Below are 15,507 nucleotides of genomic sequence, written 5' to 3' on the forward strand. Positions count from 1 at the left end.
TATTAGGAAAATTAGTCTAAGAAAGAACGTCTAGGACATGCTCTATAATAGTTAGAGCAGAGATTTCCTAATTAAATCTAGAAGATCTTTCCATTTTACTCCTTATTTTGATCTTCCAAAAAGATGAGGAATTTAAAATGGTTCTCAGGAGTGAAGAAACCATTATTTATTTATTTATTTATTTATTGTATATTTCCTGTCTTGACTACCTGAATGTAGTTTCTCTGTAGAGAATACATTTTGAATGTGTTTAGTTGTAGACAGAATGACAAAAGTTAGTTTTTCTTTAGAGAAATGGTCTGTTTATCCTAACTTTTTAAAGCAATCTAGTGTCACTTGTATTTTAAAATGTTACTCTACCAATACTAAGACCTACTACTCTTGTAAGCTGGGTTGCAGAGGTGTCTTTTACTTAGCTGAAATGTTGGAAGTTTAATTCTTTAGAAACATCTTCTGAGTGGGATAGATTTTATGGGTTATGTGAAAAGTCTTAATCCCTATCTTTTTTATTATTATTATTATTATGTATTTATTTATTTATTACAACGTTCTAGTCTTTTCCTCAAAACCACATATAATTTTTTGTGGAGTAGTATGGAAATATAGGGAACAAAGGAGAGAAGCAAGAAGAATTACACTCCTGAGAACAAACATTTTGTAAAACTTTCAGGACCTTTTTGGAATATCACTTCAAGCAGTGGTTCAGTTGCCAAGCTTATCAAACCAGAGCCAGCTTGAAGCAGAGATTTCTTTAATAACCACCTCCTTTGACACCAGCTGAGCAGCAGAGTTCTCCCCCGTCTTCCAAGCTCTGACCTGGCGGGGCTGATTTCTGCCAACAGGTCCACCACATAAACTTATATTTCAGTGTGTTATGACTGTATCCAAAAGGCTTTAGGTATGATTATAACAAGAAGCAAACAGAATTATGGGATTTGAATGTGCTGTAGAAGTTGTGACGTCTTGGCATGAATCAGAACCGCAGAAACAAAAAAGCCCCCAGAAAACACAATCAAGTAAGCAACTTTCCAGTTCCTGTTTTGATTTCGGTTGATTGCTGACTGTAAGAACCAACAGTGGATTTAAGATTTGAAAGCAACCATATATGCCACACATTTACAGTCTGATAAAAGCAAAGTCCATCTTTCACATTTCATAGACTAGTAGGGGATCATGTTATTAAGAAAACTAGTATAAACTTTCCAAATACAACGCCACTGCAAATCCATAGTAACTACTTTCTGATGGCAAAACAGAAGCACTGATGATGAAGTACCAATGCAAAAACTTATTTAATATTTTTCAAATATCGGCAAATGAAATGTAGTTGTTTAGAATCAATTGCTACATGAGTTAGAAGTGACATACTTTATGGAGATGAAAAGCACAGCTAACATCAGCTTGTGCACTGCCAGCTTTGCAAGGTGCAATCTTATAGTTAGATGCAAGCACTCTCACTGATCTTAATGAGTTGAAAATTTTCAAATACAGGATTCTATGAAGTTAAAAGTAAGCTCACACACTTGCTAACCCCCACACACTTGAAGTCACTCTCTGTATTTGCATAGGCTAAAATAGAAGCAGCGCATGATCTTGTAATTTCAGTAACTGTGCTGAGTTAAAGGTCTGCTTCAAAACTGCAGTCAGATTAAAAATAATGTAATAGTCACCTGCTGAGCACCTGCAATGGCCATGAAAGATAGTATTAACACTGATGCAATTAGCTAGATGAGAAATTCCTTGTAGGTGGCAGCATCTCCATAATGAGAAAAAAAAAAAAAAAAAAAAGGGACAAGAAAGAAAGTCATTAAGTTTGTGTGACCTCAAAGTACTATTCAAAAAGGATGGAGAAGTGACTTAAGGGAAGAAACACTTTTCCTAGCTGCTTTCTAGGCACCTTTCTATGTTTTTAATAGTACTAATAATTTGTTTTAATTATAAAAAAAAAGTCCATCCCTTGAGGTTCCCTTGACTGGAGGAAAGGCATGTAGCAATTCTATACATTTTTAAGCAGCACCCCCAAGAATTAAGGCATACATACTTTTGAAAAATTGTTGGTTAACCTAAACCCCCCTTGTAATAGGTGAAGGTTTTGAACTGGAATGAATCTACATTTCTGCTGGTGATACACCGGAGGTGCAGAAGAACATGCAGATTAGTGGAAGAGTTTATAATCAAAAGCAGAAGCTGTAAAGTATGCTTTATACCATATGCTGCACGGAATCATCATGCAGGATTTCTTCTCCTTCTCCTGCTACCGCGGCACGTTATCAGAAGGCCTCTGGAATCAGCAGAGGTGCAGCAGGGGTGGGATGCCAGCTTGCCATCACGACTATGTGATGGAAGCTGCTGGGGTGAATGTCAGAGCCATCTGGTGGGTAAAGCCCTGCCAGATGGTACGCGGAAGGTAACTTACACGTGTGGCTCATGCGGGTAGTTCACATCTCATTGCCTTGGCAGCTGAACTGCAGTCGTTTTGCTGTGGTCTCACAAAGCATTTTTAGATCTGCATGGGTACCTCTGAATGATCTTCTGATATCCTGCTGCTATCTGTGTTACCTCTGTTTTTCTTGCTGTGACTCTGCTTCCATTTGAAAGGCGTCTTCCTGTGTGTACGCTCCGCTATGTGCCCACTTGTGTTTTGTGAACTGAACAAGACCGTTTCCTTTAGTGCTTTCTAGAAATTCCTGGGCCTTATGCAGAACACACTCTGAGTGCAAAATACTGATACAAAATGGAGTTTCCTAGACTTTTTTCATTCCTTTTGTTTCCTTCTACTTACTATATTCCTATATCCTTTGACATTTTTATGAGTGTAGAATTCTCCGTGATTTTAACAGCAGCCTGGCACGTATAGGGGCAATAGGATAGCAGCCAAAATAGCTTTCTAATACCTTTTATTGTAGCCTGTAGGTGTTGTATCTTCACTGGATGTTATGTGAGCTTTTGAAACCACTAGCCATTAGCTGTCACTTCAAATATTTGATAGCGTTTTTTCCCTCTCAAAAATCTAATTTTTCCTGTGTCTGCTGAGCTTCTTGTCCTGCTACTGACAGTTTTGTTCCACAGAATTTATCTTCTTCTCACAGTTAGTGGGTTTAGAAAAAAAAAAAATCCGTTCTCCAAAGATCTCCAATCATCAAAATCACTGAATGAAATCTGCAGGAATTGTCTTTTATTTTATGAAAAGATGCATGTGCAAGCATGCACACACATGCACATGTATGACACATGCAATGTAAGACACACATGCAAAACAGCCTCTTTGGCAAAACAGCAACAGGACCTACGATAATCAGTAAGAGCTGTTCCATCCAGTATATAACAAAAAGGTAGAAAAAAAACGAAGCCCCCAAGCTCAAACTGATAATGTTTGGTTCGCTGTTACTGTTTTAGTATGTTTCAGCAGCTCTGAGCTGCCCATGCTCATTTATTTGTGATGGAAGTGAATAAATAGCAACTCAATTCAAGTGAAGAATATATTTTATTTCTGCAATTAATCACATTCAGTTTTAAAAGTGAACTTTAAAAATACTTTAAAAGGGAATATGCTAGTTTAAATAACATCTTTTTATTTCAGCTCATTTGCCAGTGTCATAGAGAGGAAGGCTACCTCCCTAGCTGTGAGGAAGGAAATTCTCACCAGTTCTTAGTGTAGACCTTGAGACTGTGATATCCCAGGTTGTACAATGGAATTGAAATAAAACCTCTGGCAGATTAGTTTTATAACATGCTGTGTGATTAGTATGACCTCTTGTGTTAAACATAGGAATATTCATTTGTTTATTCGCATAATGAAACAATCAAGAAAGCAGATGAGAGATATCCAAAAGCTAGTAACAGCAGCGTGCCCTTGCCAGTTCTACATATGAAAGGGATATCAACAGGAGATGTATTAAAATTGGGATTTGTAACTGCTATGTGTATGAATTTGAAAAATAAACGTAATCATTTCCCCACGTAGAACACAACTATCATGTATTTTTAGGCTATCAAGATTTTTAAAAGATCAAATCTTTCTTCACTATTTCATTAAACCTCGCATGACCAGACTGGATGAAAATACAGGACATAGACACAGTGACTTCTAAATAAAACATGGAGATTTACAAATTTGGTAAAAAATCTGACACGGGAAACTAGGTCCTGAGATCTTCTGTTAAAGACAACATGTAAGAGGTAGTACCCTTAACTGAACACGAAGGACATGACATGAACAGAAAAGGAAAGATGAAGCCTAAGAGCATTTAAAGCTTAAATTAGTTCAGAAAACATAACAACAGGACAGCAGCTCTGTGCAGGAGCTTAATTTACACAGTGATAAAAGCACAGGCTCCCTAAAATTTTTGTTTTTCAAGATCCACGCGATTCACATGTGTTTGAAAACACAGGCAAAACAGAGTCACCAAGGTGGAATTACAGCACCATGCTTTTGCAAACAAATGGTGGAAGATGTGAAGCAGTGTTAAATGTCCTGTTCGCTTTTAAAATTTGAGCTTCCTTTTATTTTTTTATTTTTATTTTTGGTATGTCTTTGGTGCTCAGGAGAGCTGGCTGTGATGGAGTCAGTGTCACGGTACACGTAAAATTTAAAATCACGGAGTGATGTATTTGGAAAGTGCTTTATCATGCATGTAGGAACGTGTTGGTGGATTTTTTGTGCAAAACTCGATTGTTGAAGGCATTCTGTACCTTCACAAGGCCTCATGCTGCTGTATATTATGCGTGCTCCGACTGCGGGTGCTCTTTTCCACAATGACCGATGGTGGTACTCGGTGATTTATGAATTTCTGGTCCACCTACGCTTTGGACCCACGGTGTGCGCTGCATTAAGGAGGGCTGTTTGATTGTGCGTGGGCAGGGCGTGCGTGCTGTAAGAGGTACACCTGGGCTAGCGAGGAGGTACCTGGCATCCAAAATCTTCCTGGCAGCGCTTCCCTGGGCTTCCTACCACGGCAGGGCACCTCGGCTTGCTTCTCCTAACACAGCAGGGTGCTCGGGGCACGGAAATTACACAGATGCGGGCTTTTACCCCCGGAAAGCACTCACAAATTTTGCGTTTAATGTCAGGGAGAAGGTAAAGGGTGCAAAAAAAAAAAAAAAAAAACAAACAAACAAACAAAAAAAAAACACAAAACTTACATTTTATTTTTTTTTTCTTTTTTTTTTTCAGCCTGTAGGGGCCCGGCGGAGAAAAATAAAGACAACGCCAGGGAACCCCCCCCCTCGCAAACCCGATCGCGGACCTCCCCCTCCTCCGACACCGGGGACCGGCTGAGGCGGGGGGGGGTAGGAGGGGGGGGGGTTGCCGCCCCTGTGCCCTGTGCCGCTGTTGCCTTGCAGGGCGGCGCTGGACAGCTCCGGGGCGAGGCTTGGCGAGGCCGGGCCGTGCCGTGCCGGGCGCCCATGTTCCGGAGGCGGCGCAGATGTGAGCGGGGAGCGGGGGGAGCGGGGAACGGGGCGGGTGGGGGGGGACACGGGACGGCCCCGGGAAGCCCCGGGCGGCCCCGGCATCCCCGGGCGGCCCCGGCATCCCCGGGCGGGGGGGGGGCTCCGCGGTGGGCGGGGCCACGGGGTGGGCGGGGCCACGGGGAGCTGGGGGTGTATAAGGAGGGGGCGCGGCTTCGGGAGGAGGGGGGCGTGGTCCCGGGGAAGGGGGCGTGGTCCCGGGAGGCGGGGGGCGTGGCGTGCCGGGGGTCCCGGCACCTCCCCCGCCGGCTCACGCCGCGGCCCCCCCCGCCCCGCCCCGCCCCGCAGGTGACGTGATGCCCGTTGTTTTGGCCGGGCCGACCAATGGGACGCGCCGCCCGGATGCTACGGGAGCCGGGATGGGCCCGTCGTGGCGGCAGCAGGACGCTCCCCTGCCGACCGTCACGCATTGCGCAGGGTGCACCACCGCCCGGTCCTGCGGCGGCTTTAACGGCCCCGGCATGGAGGCGCCGCGGCACTTCCCGCCGGGCTTCGGCCCCGAGCAGCAGCAGCAGCAGCAGCAGCAGCAGCACCAGCAGCAGCAGCAGCGCCCGCCGGCGGACAAGGCGAGCCTCCAGCAGCAGCAGCAGAGCCCGTGCCTCCAGTGCAACAACTGCGCCTACTACGGGGCTGCTGCTGCGGCAGCCGCCGCCGGGGACCAGCTGCCGCTGCTGCTCCGCGCCTCGTCGCCCCTCGCCCTCCGCACGCAGCCGTCGCCGCTGTCGTCCGCCGCCTCGTCCCGGCAGGGCAGCCAGCTGAACGTCAGCGAGCTCACGCCGTCCAGCCATGGCAGGCAGCCGCACCAGTTCGCCCAGTACCACCAGTGCCACAGCCTGCAGCAGCAGCAGGCAGCCAGCCCCAGCAGCAGTGTCAGCAGCGGCAGCACCCACCTGCACCACCTCCACCACCACCACCACCACCACCACCATCACCAGCAGCAGCAGCAGCAGCGCCGGGAGAGCAACCCCTTCACCGAAATAGCCATGAGCAGCTGCAGGTACAACGGCGGCGTCATGCGGCCGCTCAGCAACCTGAGCTCGTCCCGCAGGAACCTCCACGAGATGGACTCCGAGGCGCAGCCGCTGCAGCCGCCGCTCCCCAGCCCCGCCGCCGCCTCCTCCTCGGCCGCCCCCGAGATCGTGGTGTCCAAGCCCGAGCACAACAACTCCAACAACCTGGCCCTCTACGGCCCCGCCGGACCCGGACCTGGCCCGGGTGGCCCCAACAACGGCGGCGGCAAGCCCAGCAAGAAGAAGAACCAGAACATCGGCTACAAGCTGGGGCACCGCCGCGCGCTCTTCGAGAAGCGCAAGCGCCTCAGCGACTACGCGCTCATCTTCGGCATGTTCGGCATCGTGGTCATGGTCATCGAGACCGAGCTGTCCTGGGGCGCCTACACCAAGGTACCCGGCCCCGAGCCCCCCAGCGCCACCCCCGGCCCCGTGTCGCGTCGGTCTGAGGGTCCGTGTTGTCTTTCTGTTGCAGGAGTCGCTGTATTCCCTCGCTCTGAAATGCCTTATTAGCCTCTCCACCATCATCCTGCTCGGGCTCATCATCGTGTACCACGCGCGGGAGATCCAGGTAATGCTTCCTTCAGGGGACGGACGGGGGGTTGGCAGGGACGTGCTGGCGAGGCGGTGGCTTTAGGGGCGGCCGGCGAGCAGGTCACGCTTCCCGCTGGCTCAGAAAGCACAGAGAGAAGCTCAGCGCTCACCAGAGTTCGGTGAATGCATCCCAGCCCTGCAGAGACAGACAGCAGGCTGCCTGGACACACATGCTTTGCCTGTTTGGTGCTGGTACCTGCCATCGCGCTGTAGGATCCCTTAGCCCTCAGGTTATAACACGCTTCCCGTGTGACATGCCTGCTGTCTTCTGTAGCAGAGGTGCAGCAACAGTCTTCTGTTTCCCATTGACTAAATTCCGTGCCATGTGTTTTCTCTTGATGGCAAGGTTAATCATCCGCACGGTGCGAGGTATGTGATCTTCCCTGTGCTGCCTCAGGTATAGCATGCTCCAGGAGAATATTTAAAAAGCAGGGGAAGACTCGTGTCCGACATGTCTTACTTAACGCCCCACAGCTGCTGGGAGTGGGACAGAGGAGAACTGTCAGGAAAGGTAGGGCTAAGGGTAGGGGGAACGTGCTGGCCGAGGCTGTAGAATAAGTCTAACAAATGCTGTCGCAGGTTCTGCCCGAGAGAATTAGTTCTAATATCAGCTGTAAATTTTTTTGACCAAGACATTAAAATACATGTTTTTAGTTAAACTGAAACATACAACAGATAGAGTTCGAAGTTCTGAAGAGAAAAATGCCTTACTTGTAGATCTGTCCCTGCTTTTGCTTTTCCTAATTAGAACCACCTCCAGCTACAGGCTGAAATGACAGGCTTCAAGGGCAAAGAAGACTTTTTCAGTGGTAGCAGTCAGTAAAAAGAGAAATTAACGATTGTTTAGTTCCTGTCTTCTGCACAAACGAATGCTGTAGATCCAATGTGAAAGGGTACCACGCTCTTAAGATAATGTTAGAGAAGTATTATGTTACTGAAGACTCTTTGCCAAATTGGATCCTGTTGTGAAGTCCTTACACATGCAAAACTATTTCTGGCTCAGAACCCAGTTTCTTTGTGTGAATATCAAAGGTATTGAAAGCTGTTTAATAATATTGTACTCAATAAGCAAGTATTCTGGCAAAAAAGGTACTCTAAAATACCGGAATACTGATGAAGAGGGTTCTTTATCCGTGTAAATAAGTATTGCTGCTGCACGTCCGAGCCTTCTTCTCTGGTGTGCTGTTCTACAAGTGGTGCTTGAAGCATTAAGAACAAGGCTTGAAAGAAAGCGCTGCAAATGTTTGAATTACTCAAAGCATTTTACAGAAACTTTACATGGAAATCCTCATGTAGGATAACCAAATAGCTGTAGATTTCTATGTGCATCAACTCTTACTAAGTAATTTATTTGAGACCTGTTTTTTTTTTTCAGGTTAGTAGTTACATTTTTTCATTCTTTTAGAAATGTTTTATCTATCAGAAAAAAAAAAAAAAAAAAAAAAAAAGTCTTAAACTTAAAACGTAATTTCTTTTTGTATTGGTCGTTTTAAAGAGCTTCCTCATGTATGAGGCTGCTTGGAAGGAGTTATGCAATCATGTGACTTAATCAAGGTTAACATAGTTTTCAGTGCTGCCTGACAGTGTAGAACACCAGGATAGCTGCTGTTAGAACAGTAGTGCTCTCTGATTTTGTCTGAGGGACTGCAGTAGCCATGGCAGGACCTGGACCGAGCTGCAGACCCAAAGAGCTCCATCATTCATCTGGAAAATGGAAGGGAAGTTCTGTTTTCAGGGAGCCTGTTAGAAGGAACGAGCATGGTACCACCCTTAGCTATCCTGTATCTGACAGCTTTTTAATTTTGGGACAGTAAGTTTTTGTACATAGACGTGTCTTTTCAAAAATAAGGGGAGGAACATGCAGAGCAAAATGTACATCCATCTACAGCGGTAAACTTGTGTTACATCTGGCATCCCAAAACAAGAAGTACCTTTAAAACACTTTTTCTCAGGAAGGTGTGGAATCTATTCTAGGCAAAAGAAAATACTCTGTAAACCTGATTATGTGGTGGTTTTTAAATAACCTTTAAAACTGACTGTTTTCCGACGGCAAACTCGTCTCTAATTTAAACAGATATCCTGCTAGAGAATCTTCCGTGAATTACGTCTGTAGAATCATGCCCACAGATGGCTGGTTGTGTCCTGGAGCACTGTTTGCACCACCTATTTGTCATTCCTGTGCAAGTTTAAACATTCCTATCTAATTCTTCTCTGAAACATGCTTTAGACTTTAGACTCTGAAACACTTAGACTTTAGTGAGTGTTGTGTAAACTAGCAGGATTTAATTGAGAGAAAAAGAACTCTGCTGTAGAACATCGATGTGTTCTGTTTGCAGCACAGGATGCTTCATACCCAGATGCACACTAACCACCCTAACTAAAAGTAGATTTTTCCATAAATCTTGAAAGAAAATATGATGCGGAATAAGATGACAGTAATAATTATTGCTGCTTGCTGATTTAGTCTTCAGAAACACCTGGCGACCTAAAACTCCTTCTAACAGCAATCTGCTTCTCCTTTTGTTCCGGTAGTCCATGACCTTGATTTATGGGTGGAAGTCCGAACAGCCCTGCAAGCCAGTGGCTGTGCCTGGCAGCATAGCAGGTGACTGAAGTCTATGCATTAACGTGACCTTGCCTGTACATTTTGCTCTGCAAACAAGTCATGCAGGCAGCAGAACCAAACTCTTGGCTTCCCCGGCCCGCCTAAATGATCTGAGGGAGTTGGCAAGGAGTTTTACAAAGACCCACTGGGCTTCGTCCCCAGAGCCAGGAGTGCTGCAGGGATGCAAGGTGAATTAATTTTGTGCTTGTGTCTCCTTTTCCCAGTCGATCCGTGGCTGGAGGGGGACTGGGGGCAACCCCATCCTGCCAGGGCAGGGGGCTCCTTGTCTCCCCTTCAGCACCGAGGACAGCTCCGGGCACAGTGCGGGGCGGTGACAGGGGTCAGCGGGTGGCAGGGGGCTCCTGCGGCACTGCTAGGCTACGGGGGTCCCGACACCCAGCTGTGGCTCCACACTGTCCCGGGTGGGAGGGAGCAGCTGTCCGGGCGCTGCGCTGTCTCATGGAAGGCCAAAGGAGAGGGCTTGGTGGTTGTGTGGCGTTAGTTGTTCCAGCTCCGCAGCAGGGGCTGCTAATTTGATCAGTCGAGTTGGTGTTAAGGCTGTGCCAGTAGTGGAATGAAAACAGCAGGTTTAAGTGAAGAGTGTTAGCTTACGTTGTCCTTTCCAGAAAAGAGGAAGAAAATCCCTTCCTCTCTCCCCCTCCCAGAAACAAACAAACACAAAACCACAAACTGCTCTAACGATGTTGGAGTTGAGTGTAATGACAACCCCAAACCTGCTTATTCTCCTTTTGGTCCATTGTTGTCATGCCTGTCATCTTAAAAACATCAAACCTGGGAGACTGTGAGCTATTCATTACTCTGTCTCAGAGCTTTTGTGGTTGCTGATTCACTTCTGCGGAGCAAGTGTCCTGTGTTAGGAAGATTGCTAGGAAAGATGAAACTCATAATTATCCCGGCTTTGAACAGGTCTTTCTCTGACTGTTACTTCAGTTGAGAGCTTGGAGAGGTGAAGGAGGGAAGAGCTAAGAAGGTAGCGTTATCCAATTATCATAATGATTTAAAATGTGTTAATTACCCGCTTCACGCATAAACAGTTTGTTACTTAATGCTATTTTACATAATTAAAGCAGCAGCATGCAAGATGGTTAAAACTGCTGGTTTTTGACAGCTTACTACTCCGTTCCACGGTTCTCTAGTGGAATTTGCTGTTAGATTAATAATGGAATTTAAGAAAGTGTTGGATTGCACTTCACATGGTGAAGCTGCAGGAAGGAGGTATAGTCCCCCCATGTCCACTGGAATACTTTTGCTTTGGTGCTGGACTACTTAGTTTATCCCTTCTGTAAATAAATGTTGCCTTTCTATTGCCTATCCTGAATAATAATTACCTGTGCTCTCCTGCACAAAATCTGAGCTTCTTTTCCCACTGCCTGATTCAGATGCTCTCACTCATACAGAAAAAATGAAAGTTTTTGTTTTGTAGAAGTGAATAGAAATCCTCTCCTTTTTTTTTAATGTGAATTGACAACTTTTAAGCATTTCTACATCAGTATGAACTAGCAATACATTTTAGAACTCCTGTGGAAGGTCATGCAAACTCGGAGGCTGAGGTTAGGCCATTACATTCACAGCAGAGCCTCCAGGGCTGCAGGGATCAAGCACCTTCAGTTCTCAGATTCATCTGAAGTGATGGGGAAAATAATGTGTTGCTGGTAGATTTGGAATGTAACTCTTTCCATCTTCTTTAATTTTATGGAAAGTTATCATAGATGGGAACTTAAATGTCTTGTTGATGGTTTAAGAATTTCTTTTTTTTTTTTACCTGTTTCCTGAAAAGTTGCAGAAATGGAACAGGCAGTACCAGGAAACAAGAGTGGGTGTTAATAAATACATCATGTGAATAAATTCCATAATGCATGACTATAATAAAAACTGCTTACAGGACATTCACTATCCTACTGCCATCAACAGAAAATTCTTCCTAAAAATCCCACATTCACTAACAAAAACTAAGTTAAACTCTCTTGCAGTTTCTCATCACAAGCAGTAACGCATTTCATGCCGGCCAAATTATGTTTGGCTGTTTCACCTTCAGTGTATATGGTACATATTCAGCTCACTGGCTGTGTCTTTGGTGCTCTGTTGACTTTTTCCCTAAAGAAACAGAGTCTAGCTTGCCATCGCCTAGGTATGTTTAGCCATGGGAGCTAACAAACGGAGACTAAAACTTCTGCTGCAAAAACAAAAAATCAAGTCAGTTGAGTGACAGGTGAAAATCAATAAATAAACTTTGAGTGATAATTTTATTCTGATCTAAAGCCTGTTGAGAATTAGTGGTTTCTTTCTGCTTATTACAACAGGCCTCTGATCGGGCAACAACAAAACTGATTATGTAGCAGTTTTGAGTTAAGATACAGTAGCTTCATTTACAAACTTAAAAATACCTTCTACCAGTCACGTTTAGTACATGTTCCATACAGCAGAGAATCATGTAGGGATCCAGGGGCGCCGTATCTGTCAAATTAACACTCTGGCATATTTATGTGAAAAATACTCGTTTTTAATTCCATTTGGTACATTTTGGATGAGATTATCTTTGCAGAGCACCCAGAAGAAGGTGCAAGTGCCCAATGTCTCTTGGAAGCAGCACTATAGAGCATACGGCACGGAAGGCAGGATAGGAAATCCTATAATGTTGGTCAACATCCAAAAGCATCTCCAATCTTCTGTGCTGAAGTTACATGTAGAAGATGCTTATTCCCAACAGCCGCCATTAATATTTATGAGGAGGTTGTACCTGATGGTCAGGGCACTGAACGGGCACTGAATGTACCTGATGGTCAGAGCCTGACAATGCTTCAGATTGCCTGTTCCCATGCACTGTTGTTCTGAGCAGTTTTTATTAGGGCTGTTAGAAGTTCATCAGGATGTGTGTAATGAGGTAGGGGAAGGTGTGTTATTGCCCCACTTGGAGGAGAGCATTTGTAAACAAAGATTAGATCCTGAATTTGCATTAATTGCATAGTTTAGCTGAAGTTTAGCAGAGATAACTGCTGTCTACAATCTTTCAGACATTCTGCATGGGCATCTTAGTATAGAAGTATTGTACGTATCTGATCCTTTGGCTATAGGGACTTCAGATCTGAAAATTCTGTCATGTGCTTGACAACAGCTCTGGTTTACCTAAATTTTAGTAAAAGTGTACCAAACCTGACAAATGTAGGTTAATGCTCTTGTGATTCTGGTTATGGTCTGTATGTGATCTACTAAATGTAGTATTCAGGGCTTTGAATTTGATTTGGAACGTGCTTATTGTCCATTTTGAGCAGAGATCAGGATAGGAGTGTCTGTTGTATAGGACTTGGGAGGTTCAAAAAGCTGTGTGGAGGCTGCTATGCAACTTCAGTCAGTTGTTTTCACCCTTGATTTTGATGATGAAAGTCATTGTCACACTCCCTTACTAGAGGATGAATAACTGCTCTGAGCCCATAAAGCTCCTTTTAAGACATAAATTACCCCTAAGAGAAGAGGCTGTAATTGATCTTGTAATTAGCTTTCAGGTAAGCTGGGTATATTGGTCATTGTACAAACTACCTTTTATTAACGGAAAATAAACTCTTAAGTATGCAGAAGAACAAGTAATTCTCTGGGGAAGTAAATTATGGCTCTGTCTGTTGAAAAGAAAGAAGTTACACATCATGACAACACAAAGAAAAATACTTAATAACACTTTTTTTTTTTTTTTAAATAATATAAGCTACACTTTGTTGAAAACATGAATGGAAAAACTTTCATTCAAAAATACCCGTGTCAGTTTATTTTTATTGAAGTTGTGTAAATTGGCTTTGTCCAATAATTTTAATGAGAGTGGCATTAAGTAATTTCTTATCACTGTCAGAAGATCAGAAGAGACTGTCATGAGAACGTATCTACAGCTTGGAAAGAATTCTTAAGTAAGGACTGTGGTGAAACATAGGAATTTTACACTTTAAACAGATGTATCTGAACACATATTTCTGCAGCCAAAAATATTCGGTTAATATAGCACATCAATATTTAATATAGTACTATTTTAATGTAGATGCCAGGAATCATGCAACTGTAACTTACTGATTCATTCAGCTCTTGCTTCTTGAATGGTCCCTGCAGTTGTACTCATTCATTGGTTTGAGCAGTCCTTAATGAAAATAGTTTTATGTTGACATTTTAAAAACAAAAGAGTGTGAAAGTTAGATACAGGGTAAAAGAGCGAAGAGGGATGAATTCTGAAGAGAAGCATTCTGCAGCAGCTTCCACCTTCTGAGCTGCTTCCTTATCTCATTCATTTTGCTGAAGATTGACGGATAGTTCAGAATGAAATCCCTTTAGAAGTAACACTAAGCTTCTTTGTGACAAAAAGGAAATACACCTGTGAATTCCATGTGAACTAAATTGAATGGCTAGGCTTTAAATATCTTCATATTTGTAAATGGCCACTCTTAGTCCTTTTTAAAGTAATTTTTTTTTCTCTCTCTCACCCCTAAAGAATAATATGTTTTAAAAGAAAAACTTGCTCTGTCAAAGGGTCACCTTCTAAACTTTTACGCTTGTTAATACTGTAGAGCTGTCATGATGAAAAGGGGAGAGCTGGGTTCTGTGCTACATTCTTGATCAACAGAATAGGTTATTGATTGCTCAGTGAACACGCATGACAAAGTTATTGACAGGAACAGGAACTGTGGGTGTCATAAATGGACACTTAAAAGGCTATACAGGTTTAACTCACAGTGTAATTTTTCTTGCAAAACCACTGCCATTGTTAAGGATGCATCTGCAGGAAAGGACAGTACTAGTTTAGTACTGAGTTTGGGTAGTCACGAGAGGATATTGAAGGCAAAGGAAGAGTTTTTGCTTCTAAAAGAGCATGTTTGCAGTTTAAAAACAAAAATGAGAGAAATAAATGCATGTGGGCCTATGTTCATAGATATTGTTGTCACCTGTGGGTGTAGAGATTCCAGAGCTTTCTTACCTGCAGTGTGCAATAAATACTGTTGCTTGTAGTGTTCAAGCGTAGCTGCCTGTCTCCCGTAAACAGTTAACGCATCAGTTCTGTGGTTTGATGGGTAGGTGTAAATCAGCCTGTAAAGAAAGGAATGCATGTATAACAAGCATTTGTGTTGTCTTTTTCATTGTCGAAAGGAGTTCTGTGGATGAATCCTCACATTTTTTTTGCCGTAAGCTGATGTTTTTATAAAGGGGAAAGCTGAGACTAAAAGTTCAAATGCTCTGGAAGTAATCTAGGGAAGGCTTTATATCTATATTTGAAGCTCAGGCTTGTCTGTCTTGTGCTCTTATGCTCAGATCAGTCATTTGTCACATAAATAAGATACTGCTGTTGTCATCCAGCCATGCCTGTAGCTTTCAAGAACAGCCTGCTGTAGCAGATGTCCCAAACAATGCAGAGCAAAATGAATGGTGTGCTCCACAGTATCTCCTAATGAGATACTGTTGGGAAATTCCGTGAAGCATTTGATTCCTATTACAGTGTTTATTCCTTCTTCCATAACTCTGCAACCTCTGTCACGTAGTGTTACTACAGTGTTAAGCACATCTACCCTATCCCTGACCTCTGACAGTAGCATCACCACAATAATGCGTTGTGCAGCAATACTTCATCTTCAGTCTTACAACAAAGCAGATTCAACCTAGGGGATGAATGGCATTTCTTGTTTTGAGAAGATCATTATATTTTTAAGAATAAGGTCTGTTGCAGCCAGGGAATGAGGCATGTCTTTAAGTAAAAATAAAAGTTACATGGTAATGTTGTTTCAGTCTGTACCATTGCATCCATACACATGCATAGAACTCTAGGAAGCTGTGGGAGAAAGA

The 15,507-nt window shown here is 43.8% G+C and overlaps 1 protein-coding gene across 5 annotated transcripts in view; it reads left to right on the forward strand.

The window, feature by feature from the left end:
• Nucleotides 1–5,765: 5,765 nt before the first annotated feature.
• Nucleotides 5,766–15,507, forward strand: part of KCNN2 (potassium calcium-activated channel subfamily N member 2) — a gene marked incomplete at its 5' end in the record, with an annotated part of 79,578 nt that continues 69,836 nt past the window's right edge. For all 5 annotated transcript variants that reach the window (XR_014687262.1, XM_084504456.1, XM_084504457.1 and 2 more), the window contains 2 exons: nucleotides 5,766–6,872; nucleotides 6,955–7,050. Coding sequence is in view for 4 of the 5 variants with exons in the window: in XM_084504456.1 (XP_084360582.1) it covers nucleotides 5,766–6,872; nucleotides 6,955–7,050 (1,203 nt within the window). The remainder of the gene's footprint in view (nucleotides 6,873–6,954; nucleotides 7,051–15,507) is intronic.

This window comes from Aythya ferina (genome assembly GCF_964211825.1).
Source record: "Aythya ferina genome assembly, chromosome: Z".
NCBI classification, from domain to species: domain Eukaryota; kingdom Metazoa; phylum Chordata; class Aves; order Anseriformes; family Anatidae; genus Aythya; species Aythya ferina.